General features: G+C 38.6%; 1 protein-coding gene across 1 annotated transcript; it reads right to left on the reverse strand.

Annotated features, from left to right (window-relative positions):
• Nucleotides 1–3,623: 3,623 nt before the first annotated feature.
• LOC128381913 (dickkopf-related protein 3-like) lies at nucleotides 3,624–5,334 on the reverse strand. The gene is made up of 3 exons (XM_053341951.1): nucleotides 5,182–5,334; nucleotides 4,403–4,577; nucleotides 3,624–3,829 (listed from the first exon to the last, which is right to left on the reverse strand). Exons 1-3 carry the CDS (start codon nucleotides 5,332–5,334, stop codon nucleotides 3,624–3,626), a joined length of 534 nt encoding a protein of 177 aa, XP_053197926.1.
• Between the last annotated feature and the right edge of the window lie 12,259 nt (nucleotides 5,335–17,593).

The raw sequence follows: 17,593 nt of genomic DNA on the forward strand, positions 1-17,593 counted from the left end.
TATGTGAAGCTGCAGAGAGATCTCAAATCATTATCAAATCACTACCAGAATATTTAAGGATAATATATAAAGTTGTAAATCTGACTCACCTGTGTGGGGAAACACTTCGGGCTAGTTTGATGTCAGAGGCTCCTCATGGCTCTTCAACAGGTTACCAGCACCAGTGACCCTACTACTAACATCATGACAACTTGAAGTGGCGTTTTATACCGTCACGGGTGAAGGTAATCAACTTTTCTCCTTTCTCCCCATCTCCAGCAGGAACCCTGTTTGAGAGCGCTATTGTGGGGTAGCTCACAAAAAGCTCTCTGTGCCGGTCAAACATTGACTTTCAAATGACCAACGTCCCTCGGGATCAGCACTCAGAGGGCTTCAGTCACCTTTTCTTGAGTTGTGTATGCGGGAAGTAGTTAGTTGTCAGTTTTATATAGTGAATACAAAACAATTAAGACTGTGAAAAGGGTCATTAATTTGCATCTGACCTGTGACAAAATACCACAGGAAGTGGCATGGACATAGATTTTAGTGCAATTTCTTACCCTTTATTTACCCAATAAATACTAAAGATGCAGTATCACTTTTAAAAGACTATCTATTTGGTCATGTGACAGACAAATTTTGAGGATAGAAACCAAGGCAGACAGAGAAACAGGAAGCCCTGTTCCTTCACTTTGTTCTCTTTGGCCAAAGAGGACTAAGTTCTCAGGAACAGAATGCCATTTAAGAAGCTAAATAGTGCAAACAGACATGTATAGATACCTCAAAATGTGATGCTACCTCGGATAACAGCTGGCATACACTGGTAACTACTGTTCTTAAGTGGAGATGATAAGCCTGTGTTTTGCAGCATTCAGCAATATAAGGTTTCACACAGACTTGAGCTATTCGATATCACTTTTGTCTGCTGGACTCATTAACCTTTCTTGTGTGTGTGTGAAACGTGCATTCATATTGGTTTATATGAGGCAACTAAAAACCTCCATAACCTCATATTTATACTTGTTACCTGCCTGAGCACACATCACTTTTTACTGAGTTCATCTGACAGATTATCTTATATGCTTTTTGTGTACTGTGTAGAGAGGATCAATTAGCCAAGAGAAGATGTCCGACGCAACAATAAAGTTTGAAATCTTTGTTTTTCACATGCGGTTCCACACAGAGAGTCAAATACCTCCCTTGCAAAGACTTAATTATAGGAGCTGTAAAACGATAGCAAAGAGGTTAGACACTAATGTGCTTCACAGAACAATTCGAGTCGCCGTGCAATTGAAGGGGGCAAACTGCAGACGATTAGCATCTGAATGGAGCGACGGGGGAATTTGAAAGGGTTAGTCCGAGGAAGATACCGATCTAAGAATGGGGTCAAGGGACAGCTAGCGTTACAGCATCTGGTGATGCTAACAATCAGGAGCAGCGAGATTCCAACATGTTACGTAACTGCAGGGGGGCCTACGATCCAAGAAACGTCCTCAGTGTGCTCAGAGGAGGACAGAGTCTGTGTACATGTGTCCACTTTGAGCTTTAAAGTGGAACTACATCCAAAGTCTGTCTTCTGAAACAGCTGTATAAATTTACAGTCAGCTTAGTTTCAATTGTGATGTGACAAAATTTAAGGATTTATGTTTTTTCTGTTGCTTCCGCAGGCCTCTGCTGTCAAATTCAATTAACTTTCATTTCTTTCTCTTTTTTCCTTGTGAAATCATGACTTCATTCACAAAATAGTTGGGGGTTTTTTCACTATCACGATTTTACGATTTTTTTTCTCCTCAAATATGTGAAAATACAACTTTATTCTTCAAATATCGTGTGTATAATCGTGGCCTAATATGCAATGTATTTTTCACCTCCACTGTGCAATATCAATATATCACTTAGGTACATTATCATTCTGTGCAATACAAGAATTCCTCTTGTTTACACTGACGCTATTTTTTTTATATTTCCTATTGTCTCTTATTGTTCATATTGCTTTAATAATTTATTATTGTTTAGTTTATATTGATGCTTTCTATTTTTGCTATCCACTTTGCTGTTCTAACACTGTTAATTTCCCTTTCATGGCTCTAATAAAATATCATCTCATCTCATATTAATACTCTCTGTGTCTTCATTTATGAGTTCTTGCTGTTTAAGTTGTTTAGTTGAGCTCAAAGCTAACAACCATGACACCAGATACAAACATTTTTCACAATATTTAAGTAGTTTCTCTGAGTGTGTAAGATGAACAGTCTTATTTCGGTATATATATATGTAACCTGCTCTCAGTTCTCTTCTTGCAAAAGAGCTCTGATAGATTTGACTGAATAAATAAAGCTTAATTAATCAATAAAATCTACCAATTTAGTGTTAAAGTCACACTACACTCAAAATCCATCCTTTGATTTTGAAATACTCACCCACTGTAGACTGAAAACGTTTTCATATGGATTTAATTTATATATAATCATTATAAACTCATATAGCATCCCTTGTATGTTGACCACAAGAGAGCAGCAAACCATTTCTTCAACAGTGTCTCACTTGTGTGTGTGTGTGTGTGTGTGTGTGTGTGTGTGTGTATGATCACAGTGAATTGAATATTTAAACATAGAGGATAAAAGCTTTGCTTCAAGAAAAGATTTCTTTTTATTCAGTAAACTGAAGGAGAATAGACATTTATAGATATAATCAAAGATAACTAAATGCATGAGATACTGTATAAGACACCATGGCTACATACAGCAGTGCTTTTGTCAAAATATACAAATTGAAATAATAATTAAAAAAATCCTTGCTGTAAGTCTATATGAACAAGTAGTAACACAGCAAATTTGGAAATACATACATTTCTTTATAAACAATCATATAGAACATATTTACATAATAAATAGCTTTAATATTGAGACTTGCATCAATGTTTGGGCACTTGGCAGGTCCAACTTGTACGGTCTGGTTGGTAAATAAAATCCCTCCTGAAAGACAAAACAAAGTGAGGTTAAAACATGTGATTGATTATGAAAACTTATAATATATAATATATCATATAACAAAACATCCTAAAAGTTTTCAGTGGGTTACAAGTCGTACTCTTTTGCCATTCTGGATAAAAACAAAGGTTTTAAAGCTTGCCTAACTGAAATGTATGTAAAAATATCAGCGACCTTTTTTTTAATAAGCATGAAGGCAAGTTTTACATCTTTCATTATATCAAGGCTGGTGGCATGTTCAGAATAACCTATTAGGGAGCCTCAGGGCAAAAGCTTGTTACTGGGCCAATATTATACCCCTCTTTTATTATAATTTGTGTCAGTTAGTTTGAGTCTCTTTGACAAGGAGGAAAAAGGTTTAGAATAAAAAAAGAGACTACAGACTAAAAATAACTGTAATCATTGGACCTCACCCATCTATCCACTCTTCATCTCTATAAACTTTATTAGCACAATATCAACTAAAACAAAGTCTTAAAACAACATTTAGACATTTTAAAAAATCCCTAACCAATTTGCAATCCTTTAAATAATGAAAATGTGGGCACTGTGCCTGGTTGATAATCCTTTTTTGAGTGAATCATTTCAGCTGATACCCTTCCAAAGGACAGTATGTGCAAATTTCATAAAATTATCTCTGTTCATTTGCTGTACTTACTCTCTCCTGTGTGGTGCGCTGTTTTCACGACACAGCAGCCCTTCATCACACGGGCAAATCTGGTTTATGCTGAACGCCAGGCCGCCGTCAGGCACGTAGCAGCTCTCGCCACGGATCAGCCGTCTCTTGCACACCTGCTCGCCGTGATGTCGGGCGCAGCACATAGATGCCCCACAATCCCTGTCGACTTTACACCTGGCACCTGGATATCATGAATAAAAACATGTCAGATCGTCTTTAAAGTCTGTGTAAAGTAAGAATAAATATGTGTTCTGAGTTTGACATACCACAGAAAAGTGTGTTGTTAACCACCTTGACAAATTTGAATGATTAAAAAAATCAGCCTCTTTCTCTGCTATCAAACGCTGTGGGTGTGGCTTCCGAGTATGCTGAAACCCCGCCCCCTACCAAGTGTCACCTGTCAGTCAAAGTCACCACCTCTACCAGAAACATGGACACTACGTCTGAGAGCTTTCTGCTGCTAACTCAGCTGCTAGCTCGGCTGCTAGCTCAGCGGCTAACTCAGCTGCTAGCTCGGTGGCTAACTCGGCGGCTAGCTCGGTGGTTAACTCAGCTAACTGGCTAACTGTAGACTGTAGTAGTAGTGTGCACTAAATCTATTTATACCTCTACAGCAGCAGGGGCGGGTTTATAATTATTTAATGTGTTTAGAAGAAAATGTCTGAATTCACTTTAATCTTCAAACTATTTGTCGTAATAGTCTAAAAATGTGCCTTTTACTCCAGCCTCATCCCTGCAGAGACACTCCTCTTACCTTCTTGCCCATTGGGGATGCTGCGGTGGCATTTCCCAAACATGCAGCTGAGTCCGCGGACACACTGGGCGTCTCTCCGGCAGTAGTGGCCCTCCCCTCGTAGGGGCACGCAAAGACCAAAGTGGCGATCGCAGGAGAAACCTCGCCCACAGGCCCTGTCATGGTCGCACACAGCCTGAAGAGAAGAGTGGGATACATTAAAACTTTAGAAAGACTTTGTTTAAATAATGGCCACAATTAAAGTTGTAACTGCAGTTTCTTGTGCTTGGGCAAAAATATCGAAGTCACATTTTAAGTATTAGTAGAAAGAAGTAACATTGATTTAGGCTAAGTAACAACTTTTTTAGGCACATTTTGTGATGAACCGTGTTTTACTTTCATCTACAGTGGAAGGAAAGTAACAAAAACAGGGAATTTGGAAACTAAAAAGACTAACTTTGAAAGATATTGACTCAATTTGATAATTTGGGCAGCAGAAGCTTCATATTAGCTTCAAATAACCTTTAAAATACAGTTTTGCACAGAGGAAGGGCTGCGGATTTAGTCCCCCATCACTTACATTGAAAGTGCATAATGAAGGGATCTTATAATGAACAGTATGAACAGTATGGACATTTGGGCATCTGTCTGTTGTTTTAGGACAGACAGGTATATTTACTTCACAAAAATAGCATTTAGTACACATTAAAGTCTATTTCTCTGTCTGTTTTTGAGGATTAGATAAAGGTTTTAACGTATTCAAGAGAAGGATTATTTTTGTGCAGTATCCAGTATCTTACCGTGGCTGCTTTGGCGACAGGAACACTTTCTCTCAGTGCCTTTGCTCCTTCTTTGGGAGGACTGTGAGGCATGTTGAGCATCCAGGCCCATATATGAGCATCGGTCCAGGAGAAGCAGATACAGAGGCAGACTATCCACAGATTCCCCAACATCTCCCCACCACAAGTAAATAAAGTAATAAAAATGAGTCGAGGTGACTCACACAGAAAGGAAAGATGAGTCAACTGTTAATGACTCCACACCTAAACAACAATTTGTGGGTTTTTTGTGGTCGATCAAGATGGAAAATCCAAAGTTAGAAAGTCCCGGTTAATATGTAGAAAGTCAGGACTACAGGGATCCATGCAGTGAGTGATATTGTTTGGCTTCTCTTCCAGTGTCACTTTTATAGGTCAACAGGGCTTGACTCCCCCCCTCCACCAGGCTGTTTGTCCAAACAACAGGGTAGGAGGAGACAATTAGTTGTTAATGGATTAACTAAATTGCCCAGGTTGCCCCCTGCAGCCAGAAAATAGTGGCAAAATGACCAGTCGTGGAGCAGGGAGAAAGGGAAAGAGGGGAGGGGAGGGGATGGATGGACGTGATGGGCTGACAACAGCTTCACACAATAGAGCCAAGACAAGCACCACCTCTGTTTGGTTATCTCTGCCAGACAAACAAACGAGCAGGACAAAAGCAGACAAATACATGTCATGTTTCACTGCTCACTGAGTGACAGGTAAAGCCACAGTGGGACCTGGCCCCTCAAAACACTCCTGGCCCCGACCTCGACCGCCTCCCCCCCTACCCTATCCCACTTCAGACCCCATGCTGAGAGCAATTTGCAGAAGGGCACCCTGCAGACGACCCCATGATCTCATTAAATGTAATTACCATCAGCGATTAGTTCTCAGGGTGAGAAGGGGAGTGATTGGAGGGGAGACAAGTTGCTCTTGGGAAGCAAACATTCATTTTTGCACATTTTTTTTCCAGGCATTTCTGGTGGTGTCGTTTTACTTGCTAAAATAGGAATAAAACCACAAATCACACCAGCTATAATCCACTATAATAAAAAACAGAAGATTATAAGGGTTATTAAATTTCACACTTCAGATTCTGTATCTTGAAATGCGATGATTCTTTAAAGTAAAGCGATTTTTGACTATTAATATCAGTTGATCTATTGTAGGAGACTTTTCTCCAACAGTAGATCTTAAACTAGGGCCAATTACATATAACTATCAGAACTTTTTAGGGCGATAAATACAGTCACTAGTCAAAGAGATAGCATTGCTCAAAGGCCTGTTTTGGCTATGGCTAACCTCTGGTATCGTACTGCTGCTACTATCACAAAAGACAATTGTTCAGTTTTTTGTTGTATCTTACCATAATGAAATAGTTTTGTGATATAACAAGATAAAGTGGTATGTTATTATTACAAGAGAAGTTTCTTGTTAAAACTGAATAATTTCCTGACAACGAGAAGGGTATAGTTTCATTATAAAATTAAACTATAATGTTATAATGTGAAAAAGATCATGTTACAACACGAAACAACAACAGAGCTCATTTTTCTGTCATGGTGGCAGCAATACTTTGCCATACAACCTAAGAAAATCCTTTCTGGCAAAACAGCAGGACTCACAGCAGTGTTTAGATTTCAGCTTTTGCCCGAGCTCCAATGGAGCCTGTGATATTTATTTTTGGTACTAATTCATGCAGATACAGTTTCATATACAGCATATCCACAGAAAAACATAAACTACAGATGGAGGTTGTCTGACATAAATCTACAGGATGGGCCAAAGCTAAAAACAGCAGTAAATTCTGATTTGTTTTTTATTGTTGTCAGGCATAGATCCAATCCAATCAATTTAAAAATGCTCTGTGATCATATTTATCTAGTTCTCTCCCACAGCAACCAAGTCCTGGCTTAAAATTCTTGGATATCATAAGAGAGTAAGAATATGTCCACAGTAAACAAAAAAAGGCAAAGAAATCTCCATACACACAACTGTTTTAACATCATTTCAGAAATAATCTCCATCCATACTAACATGCCTGAAAGAAGTACCACTCCATATAGGACTGGTAGTGTTGTAAATCACTGCATATGTAGGCAATAGTAGCATCATAAAATGCTGAATTTAACTGCATAACATAGACAAAAAAGGTTACAATGCTAAATTAATCGCTGGTATTCATCGTTGTTTGTTTTCTTCTGGTAAAGTGTCACGTGATAGCGCATGACGAACCGGGGAAGGACCCGTCGTAACTGATAAGACCCAATCAGGAAGCAAATGTAAGTGTCAGTGTCATTATTTTAGGAGTTTGACATGGCAAAGTTATGGTTGGATATTCGGCTTTGTAAAACCTACACTACATCTTTTTCAAATAGTGTCTTAACCATCCAGTCTACTTTAAATTAGGATGTTCACACTGGAGGAGTGAGAGATAATCCCGCCAACAAAGTCTGTACTTTACTTTGTTTAACCATAATTTCTGTGTTAATTTAAACCCAAACTGTCTGAGCAGCTTTCCCCAACATTAACATTCACTGTTTCATTAACATTCAGTATTTTCACTCAGACCGAGATTCCTGGATAATTGTTAGTCATTTACATCTTCTCGGTGGCAGACAGTACAGATTGGTTGCGTAGATATTGCAGCTATCTCAACTCCAGGTACTTAAGTCCTTATCAAAACAGGCTAACACAGACTAATGACGTAATTGGCGGTCAATTAGAAGACACAATAGAAGCAACTGGATCAATTAGCAATATGTAAATAAGTATTGTGTCGTGATTATGCAGCCAGCTGAGCAGTTTTACTGTTCTGATATATGTGTATTTGGATGCATCATACACATTTCTTACAGTAGAGATTTACTGTTATAAGTGACAGAATGGAACCATAGTAAAATACAGAAATAGCTTGTTTGAGTCATACAGATTTATAAGTAAGATTCATAATAGTGGAAAGTTTGGAGAAACATTTAGACAAAATTTGTGATGATGATACATAATTTATGACTTCTCTTCACTCCCTAATGAGGTCGTTTTGGATTCCCAGCAGTGAATTTTGCAACCTACAACTCTCTTTTCTTTTCACATTTCTCCAAACATGTTTTCTTGTTCAACATCTGTACTTACAGCAAGACAAGACACCCCCCCCCCCCCAAACCCCTTTCATTTACCCAATGGCAATGGCAGATAACTGTCTCCACACAGTCCTACACATGCTCTCCCAGTGTTAATGACTCTGCTAATGATGTTGTGATGAATGTGGTCGCTGTCACAATCAACATAACTGTGGGTCTTGCAATTAGGAACCAACAAAAACTATGGGCAGGGTGATGTTTGTCCATTGTAATGGACCTTGACCCCCCACAGGGTGCTATGAATGGTGGAGGGCACGAAGAGTCTGCCTTCCCATCACCAAAAAAACATGTTCAGTGCTGGAATGGATAGATGATTGGCAATGAATCCCAGTGAGACAATGTGTATTCAGGGAGTTGGAGAACAATGAGGTGAATGTAGGGTTAAAAATGTAGGTTCAGTATTACGCTGCTAGGGTGTTGTTTTCTTGATACAGAAGACACCAGGTTCTTAGGCTAATGAATAATTATAGACAGGGGAGGGTGAAGGGATTACAGGCAGGTAGTGTTATGTTAATAGGGCTATTTGTTCTTGTGTTATGTGCCAGTATGCTTTTCTGAAGAGGAGGGTACGCTGTTAATGCACGCTGAAAGTTTGGTGGTGACAGAGGTATATTAATGAGCTTTACAGATTATGGGGGGATTCAAAAATACTCAGCTGCATTCACTTATTAATGCTGATATCATAAACAAAACAAGAGTCTTATTAATAATAGATGATGTATAACCTAAGAGTCTACAGTCATGCTAGCGGCTTATATGCTGATGCGAAACAGGTGTAATCTTTACCATGATCATCAGGTACAGCTGAAGCCAATGGGAATGTAATTCATTTTGCAAGTGTTTAGTATACTTAGTCCAAAAATATTGGATAAATAGAAATGTTTGCCCAGAAGATGGGGAAAAGTCTGGAGATCATCATCATTACAATTCATTCAATCCACACCATGAATATCTGTTCCCAACTTTATGGAAATCCATCAAAAAGTATTCAGGATATTTTAGTCAGGACCATAGACTGTAAAAAAAAATATGGATGTAGTCACCATGATGATGATGATGATGTTTGAAGCCTCGAGTTTAGCTATTTGATTATCCCCATCTTGGATCTGACTGTCACCGTCTTGGATTTTTAGAAGCAGAAGCGACCATATTTGGATGAGAGGGTGCAGCTAGCTAGCTTAGCACAGTGCATTTATATTTAACTGTGATAATGCTAATTACTGTCCTAGCAAAAAACAGGCCTAAAACTGGTAAAAACAAAATGTACTTACAAGAAAACTGAGCCAACTCCTTGGTTTCTTTTAGTCCAACCAAATGCTGAACAAGACTTTTTTAGGCGACAGTTTAGGCGACATAACTTTCACTGTGAATCTGGAGAATGTTGGTGCCATGGTAGCTGCTTACTGAGGTAATAAATCAATTGAGAAATACAGTAATTTATCATAGACTTCAATACAATCAGATTTCTTTATGCAACCAATTCAGTCACCCCCTGCTGGCCATTAGAAAGAATGCAGGTTTCGGGCACTTGCACACTGCCTTTTTCTTTTCAGACCTGGAGCAACCTGCTTGGACTGGACTGCAACCAACCAACAACCTTTGCCTTCGACTTAAAACAATCTTCATACAATATATCTATAGTCTCATGTAGGTGTTTTAATTACGTTGCTGCAAGTAGGGATACAAATTTAAATTTAGGAGTTGCTCAGTGTTGTCATTTTGCTGGTGTGTGGCTGCAGCTCTGAAATGCACCTGGCAATGCGAATGTCAAGAGTGTGAGCACACAGTGTTCTAACGTTTCTTTCCTAAATTAAAGTCACATTTTTAGAAAAACGAGGTGCTACCAATACCTTAGAGCCATTTTTAGTGTGTTGGTGGGCAGACATTCCTCACCACAGACAGAGCTCATTTAAGTGTAATGAAGTGTGAAATCATGCCAGTAAATGCAAACGCTCCGACACACTGAATATGCGCACGTTAAGAAATCTGTGACTGTTCTTATATTTCACTTTTAAGTAGCGTTATGGTTGTCTTCCAGTCTGGCTTTATGCACCTTAGCTGACATCCACCAGTCCACAAGAAGACCTTGATCTTTTTTTTTAATACTGTGATATTAAATCTGGACTGTAGGAGTGGGAGGACAGATACTTTGAATATTAAGATTAACTCTTTAATCCAATGTTGTGTTCTTACATTGCCATAAATGTGTTTTTTGATCTGTTCTCTATCGATATTCATGGGTAGATGTGGATAGATTCAAATGCATCAGTCTGTCTGATTTTTGTTCTTCCTTATGTTGGCTTTCATTTGAGTATTTGAAAGTTAAGGATGTTTGTGTGGCATATTGAAGAGAGGATTTTGTTTCTCAGTTTTCACTCTGTGCTTTTCCTCCAGCCTGTTTTTCCCTTCAGCTTCCCTCCACACCTGCCCTGCATTAGTCTCGTTAGCCCTGCCCTGCTCCCTGTTTCTTCCTCAACCTATCAGCTACTTTCCTGTTCTCCTGTTCCACCTGCACCTAATTCTCCTGTCAGTTTAGTTTGTATTTAAGTCTTGGTTTCCAGTTTGGTGTTGTTGGATCCTTTGTTCTGCATCCTGTTTTGCGCTGATCTTCCAGTTGTGTTTTGTCCATATAAGCCTTAAATAAAGAAGTTATTCTCCAGCCTCAGCCAGTCCGCAGTTTCTTGCATTTGGGTCCACCTGCTCCACTCCACCTAACAAGTTTGTTTATAGACAAAATGCATTTAAAAACCCTTTTTCGCTCATGTTTTTGCATGCATTTGTAGAATATCGCAAAATTTGATTGGTCTGTCTTTGATTTATCTGAGATGTCATTCATGTTTAATCCTGGATCTGCTATAACTCCTTATTTGTGTCTTAAACCAGCCAGTTCCAGACTGACTATATATATATATATATATGCAAAAACTATGATGATGGAACAAAAATGCCAGGAAAATATGCATATCCTCTATACACCTAGCTCTATTGGCATATTATATTAGTATTAGTAACCTATTATTACCCATGGTGTAAAGTAGTAGTGGCAAATAAAACATTAGAATCTACAAAATCATGCAAAATAAAATCTTATGCTGTTTAATATCAGATCTGAACAAAATTTGAATCAATATATCCTCACAAAATAAGCTGACTGTAGTCTGACTGTATTGGATAAGCCAACCAGTGACATGCTAGCAAGAAACAAACAAACATTAACACTGGTGGGTGAGAATAGCTTTCCCGAGCTTCCTTCCATTTTCTCTGTACAGAGCTGTTTACTCCCACAGGTATTTTGTTTTCAGGATTGTACATTATTCTAGGGAAGCATGTTAGCTCAGTCGCTAACAGGGCAATAAATACACATTCATTGTCCCATTGACTCTTGTCTCCTGTCTGTAAACCCTTTCTCTTTTGTGGAGTAGAGTTTTGAGGAAATAAGAGGGTTAAAGGTTAAACTCTTGTTCATTTGCCATAACCACCATCTTCCCCCAATCTTAACCGTACATCATTAGCCATAAACTGACATTGTAGACAAAATACATGTGGAAAACTTTAGCACTGGACATAATTTGTGATTTTAAGACTCATCCAATATTGATTGTTTTCTGGCAATAAAGTGGCAATAATCTGAGTGAACCAGAATACACTGAGACACTATATAAATCCCAGATGCAACCCTATAAATTCCTACATTGTCACAAAATTACATGCTATATTTATCCGCCGTTTCTCAGACGTATGTCACAGAAATGATGTTACAGTTGAAGTACTCCTTTGTTATCACAGTCAATAGTTGAGCTCTTATAACCCATCAGTCTGGAATGAATGGAGTAATGTCTACTTAAGTCATTAAGTGTGGATTGTCTCAAAAGTATGGTATCTTTATTGTTGGAGAGACAGATGGTAACACAGATAAAGTTAATGACACATAGTTATGTTCATTGTCAGTTTATTTTGTAACTGAGTCATTGCTGCTTTAGAGATTTAAACGTTGAAAGCTTCACTGTTTTGCTGCATTTTAAGTCAGAAAACGTTGAAAACAACTAAAAAAAAAAAAAAAAGGGATAATTTACGACAAAGCTTTTGAATTTGATGCATTTTGGACTGGACAAGTACACCATGTCTCCAGCTCAAACATTCACAAGGAAACCAGTACATGTAATGGCTTGTCAATTTCCAGTAATGGTAATCTTAAGTTTCGCTGACTTCACATCCGCCCTTTATGATTTCACATGGTGGCAGTAAGCCTCTTGAGACACATTTTTGAAAAGAACTTCTAGTGCTAACTTAAATGACGATAAAACATGTTCATTGTTTTGGGTCCATACTCAAGATAAATGCACTAACCTCATCATTAAATATAGTGTAACTAAACCTGTCTTTTATTTTAGCCTCAGAGGTTTAAACTGCATTTCTGGTAAGATTTAAATGTTCTCCATAACCTGTTTCCAATTGGAACAAGACAGAAAAGTGTGACTCCCACTATAATGGGAAACAGCCCTGTGTCTTCTTTGTGCCAGGTAAAAAAAAAAAAAAAAAAAAAAAGAAGTGATGGCAAGAGGAGAATCTGGAGCAAGGGTCACTGATGGCCAATAGTCACAAGTCAGGCCATTCCCAATTGTTATCATTTGAAAATCACAGCAAATGTTATCCATGGAAATCGGCCTGTCAGGTACACAGGATCACAGCAAAAAAAACATAATTTGTCAGGTGTGGTGGATTAGAGGGATTTCTTACCCACCTTTTTTCCCCTAATCTATCTTTCTTGACTCTTCAATCATGGTTTCGGTGTGACTGTGAAATCTCCTTGTACTTTTAGTTTTATGTATCATGTGGCCTTTTGGCAGTGCAACCCCCTAGATAATTAGTAGTCTCTACGGTGACATTTGACCACATTTTTCCTGTCCCAATTAAACCCCAATGACATTGCTATAATTAGATCAGTGCATCACTTGCCTTCAATTGTTTTGCTAATACTTCTTCTATCCAAAAATGGGTGACAAATTAAAGGAAAACCAACATCAAATGTCTTAAACCCCAATTGGACTGGATTTTGTCCCCCTAAGGGAGGCATGGTGACTTTATCACTACCTGGACTGGTCAATGATTTCCCGTTTGGAAGGCGTATGTGTGTAATTTTTCGCTCCCAACCCTATAATTATTCCAGCCACAATTACAGTTTTTTGGCAAGCTTGCTGGTCCTCCCGTGATTTAAATCCCATCTGGAGCAACATCCTTGAAATTCTAAGTGGATCTCCAGAGTTTTTTTTCGTCCCAAGAGCTTCTTTTTTTTTTAAAGTGAAATTTCACTTCTGTGTGAAGATTAATGAAGTTTACATATAATAGATAGATAGATGGAAACACCAATTTAAAAGGTCAATTTTGGAACCAATGTGATGACAAAAAAATTAAAGCCATTAGGAGAGCCTATAAAAGCTACAGAGGCCTTTAGAGCAAACATTTCTTACTCCTGACCAGGTGTCCAAACCACCTCAGCTGGATCCTTTCAATGGGAAGGAACAGCATATGAGTTCATAACCCTGTCTCTAAGGTTAAACCCAGACATTCCCCAGAGGAAACTAATCTCAGTCGCTTGTATCCGCGATCTCATCTTTTCAGTCACTACCCAATGTGACCACAGGTGAGGGTAGGAGCATAAACTGACAATCTAACTCAAATAAAACAGTGGACAATATAGTTAGACAGCAGTATGAGGAGATGAATTTGGACACAGCTTTGGAGTACATCCAGTACTGAGTGAGTGCAGGATGAGTCATCAAATATTTAAAACCATTTTACAGGAAGAGAAAAGACAGGGATTTTGATGTGAAAATACTGTTGGTTTTTTCACTTATATTTGGCATATAACAAAAGATAAACAAACAGTTAACATAGGGACACATAATTCAAACTGTGTAAATGCATTCTTCATTTTATTGGGGCTTTAAAATTGATTGAGTCATTTCTGGTGCTTTATGTTAGTGGATAGAAGAGTTTGCAAAAAGTGGCACAAAATGATTGACTTTCTGTTGCATTGCTGAAAGAGTAGCTGCTCAATCAAGATGTGTTTGCTGCCCCTAGTGGTCAATACATGTCAATTAATTTGGAACAGACAAGCCGTACCCTTTTATATTTACAAGACACAGGTGGTCCAAATCAACAACTAATGAAATTTCAAGGATTTCCCCTAACTTTCTGAAAAGTTCACAGCTGCGTTTCAAAACATCAACACTGTGAGTCAGCAGAAAATTTTGCAATGCTGTTGGAAGTAGTGAATGTACAACACATACGTGGACACAAGCTCAAACCGGACTGTTGAATTGACATATTTAGCTTGTCTTTGAACACATTTTCAATCAAAAACTCCCACTGGTGTCAAAAGTTTGACTAGCACATCTGTGTTGTTATCATAATGCCAAAACTCATTCAGAGTTTTGGCCTGATAATGGCATCTCATGAGCATGCAAGGAGCCCAGACGCATGAGGAAAACAACACCCACACACACACAGATGAAGCTAAAAGAAATTACAGGCAGGAATTATGATATTTAAATGGGGAAAATACTCCCCAAATGGAAATTATGGTAGTATTTGCTAAAGGCTATTAAACTGTTGGGCATTGTTTGGGCCTCTTTTATGTCCCTTCTTGTATTATTGTAGTTTGGATATAATCTGGTACAGAATTAAGTCTGATGCTGGGATTTTCTGACCTTCTGTGGAAGCACATTTTATCCTCCACAGCAGCTATGTAAGAATTTGACAAAGCCTGTTCCTTCTTTATAAAGAACAGCACGATCCCTTTCTCTGTCTCCTACCTGTATATCAATGAATGGACAAAAACAAGAGAAAAACTTCGGGGGAGCTCAAAACATATTTCATTGTTGCTTTTTGTGAAGAACTGCATGTATCTTAATTCGATACAGATACTTCATCATCCCGTCCCACTGGGAGATCCGGTGGTTCTGGTGGTTATATTCTGTATTTTTCGTATTGTCAACAAATCCAATGAAAGGAAAATCAAAACCAACACTGATTTTATCCCACAAACAAATATTGTCTTACGTAGCCAAAGCCTGATATAGATTATTCCTCTGAGCCATGGAGCTCCATTGTTGTGAAAAAAAGAGATTAAAAACACATCCATGATTCACACCGTTCCACTGCGTGACACGTTGCTTCATTACCATGAACACAAGCACAGTAGTTTATTTTAAATCAATCCCACATACACCATCTTGCTTTCATAAATACCAACAAATCTACCAAATTAAAACGACCAAATATGTTGTTGACCATGCACCCCTGAATGACAAATAGAATTTTTCAAAATAAAGAAAATATGTTTTATAATGTGACAACACTGTGGTTAAGGTCTGGTTAACTTCAGGCACCAAAACCACTTGGTTAGGGTTAGGGACACATGTGGTGTGTGTTACAATTAGGCTAGCTTTGTCGTAATGGCAACAATAATAACCTCAGGGTTAAGTTGTTTAATTTTTTTTCTCGGAAATTGGAAATTTCAACTGGAATGCCCCCTGAAGTCAGATTTCCGACTCGGAAGGTCGGAAGAACCTCACAATGCCCAACCTCAAAATCCAAGATGGCTGCCCCACGTATCCACAGTGTGAAAGCTGTAGTAATATCCTGTTTATTAGCACTTCTGTCTTATGTGTGTCTCATTAAATCAGTCGTACACACACTCAGCATTGTCCAACTTCCATCTGTGGACTGTTTGTAGGCACTAAATACAGCGAAATGTGTTTTTATCAACTCTTATTGCTATCAGTGGCTAACGTGGCAAGAACTGGTTTTCAGACTTCTTGAACTGGAATACTTCAAACGCGGGTGTGACATTATTCCCAGCTCTGACATCCGACCGCTGAGGTAAATGAAATACAGCATATGGATAGGAGACTTTACATAGTTACATAGTTTTTATAAACTCCCACTTGCAGCTGGCTTTGGGAGATGAACTGTGGTCTCTCTTTTTTTTTAGACACCTTTATTAAGCAGTAGACAGACAGGAAACATGGGAGAGAGAGGGGGGTTGACATGCAGCAAAGGACCTCCGATCAGGATTCGAACCGGGGTCAGCTGCGTATATGGCATGCGCTCTAACTACTCAACCACCTGCGCGTCCCTGAACTGTGGTATCTTGTGGCAAACTCCAAAGTTGGGTTAAGCCATCCAGCCAACCCAATCCACATCCACCACCTCTGAATAAGGAAATCTCATCTCAACTGTGCCTCTGCTCTGGGTCATAATTAATACGGCCACTAGGTGGCATCTGTCACTAGAGCTGTACCATGTGTCGTTTTTGGACGACTGACATTATAATCTACTATGTTATTTTGTTCTTGGGAGGACAGTCTCATAAATACTCAACATATTAATCTATGACTGAAAGTAGTCCCAAACAAGTGCAGCATTTATTCCTATTTAGGTAACTTTTGCTAAGCAAGTCAGTGCCCATCTGTTTGAGGACATTACCTTAAATGTAATATGAAAAAATTAAATTAAATTAAATTGCTGGGATCAATTATGCATCAACAACACTCCAAAGTATAGCCATCTGAATTAGAGATGATAAAACAAAAAATTCAAGAAGGTACACTTCTATATATATCAGCAGGAGGAATTCTTCAGCACAGATGTGAATAGAAATAAACCCTGACAACACGAACAGCTACTAAAACAGTCCTGTGTCTGAAGAATGACAGCTGAATTTTCAGTGTATCATTTCCTTTTCAGCTATGGAAAGAAACAAAATGTGTGTAATAAACCTGCATTCATTTGTAAGAAAAGAAAAAAAAGAAAAAAGTTGCATCAATACATGTAATATTTCTTTAAACAAAACGCACAGGAGGGTTTTCTCTATTAACCATTAAACTATCGCAGTTGTTTTGGTTCAACATGCTTCCACATGGGGGAGACATGCTCCTCCCAACTCCAACCCCCTTTCTTTTTTCCTTGTTTTTTGTTTGGAAGGAAAGAAAAAATGTAGAAATACATAAATATTTCCTCTTTGGGGAAGTGTTTCAAAAACCAAGAGAGCTGAGAGAGAAACAGAGACAAACAGAAGGAGAGAGACAAAGAGAGGAGAGGAGAGGCAGACAGAGGAGGGGGGGAGTGAGGAGAAAGGAGTGAGTTATTTCAAGGAACAGAAATAATGAGATTGGAGCAAAGTGAGAGCAAAAGGAAGACAACTCCTCACTCAGCAACACTTGAACTGTTTGTCAACTCTTCTGCTGCCATGGATCCGTCTGCCCAGA

This window comes from Scomber japonicus, chromosome 20 (genome assembly GCF_027409825.1).
Source record: "Scomber japonicus isolate fScoJap1 chromosome 20, fScoJap1.pri, whole genome shotgun sequence".
NCBI lineage: Eukaryota > Metazoa > Chordata > Actinopteri > Scombriformes > Scombridae > Scomber > Scomber japonicus.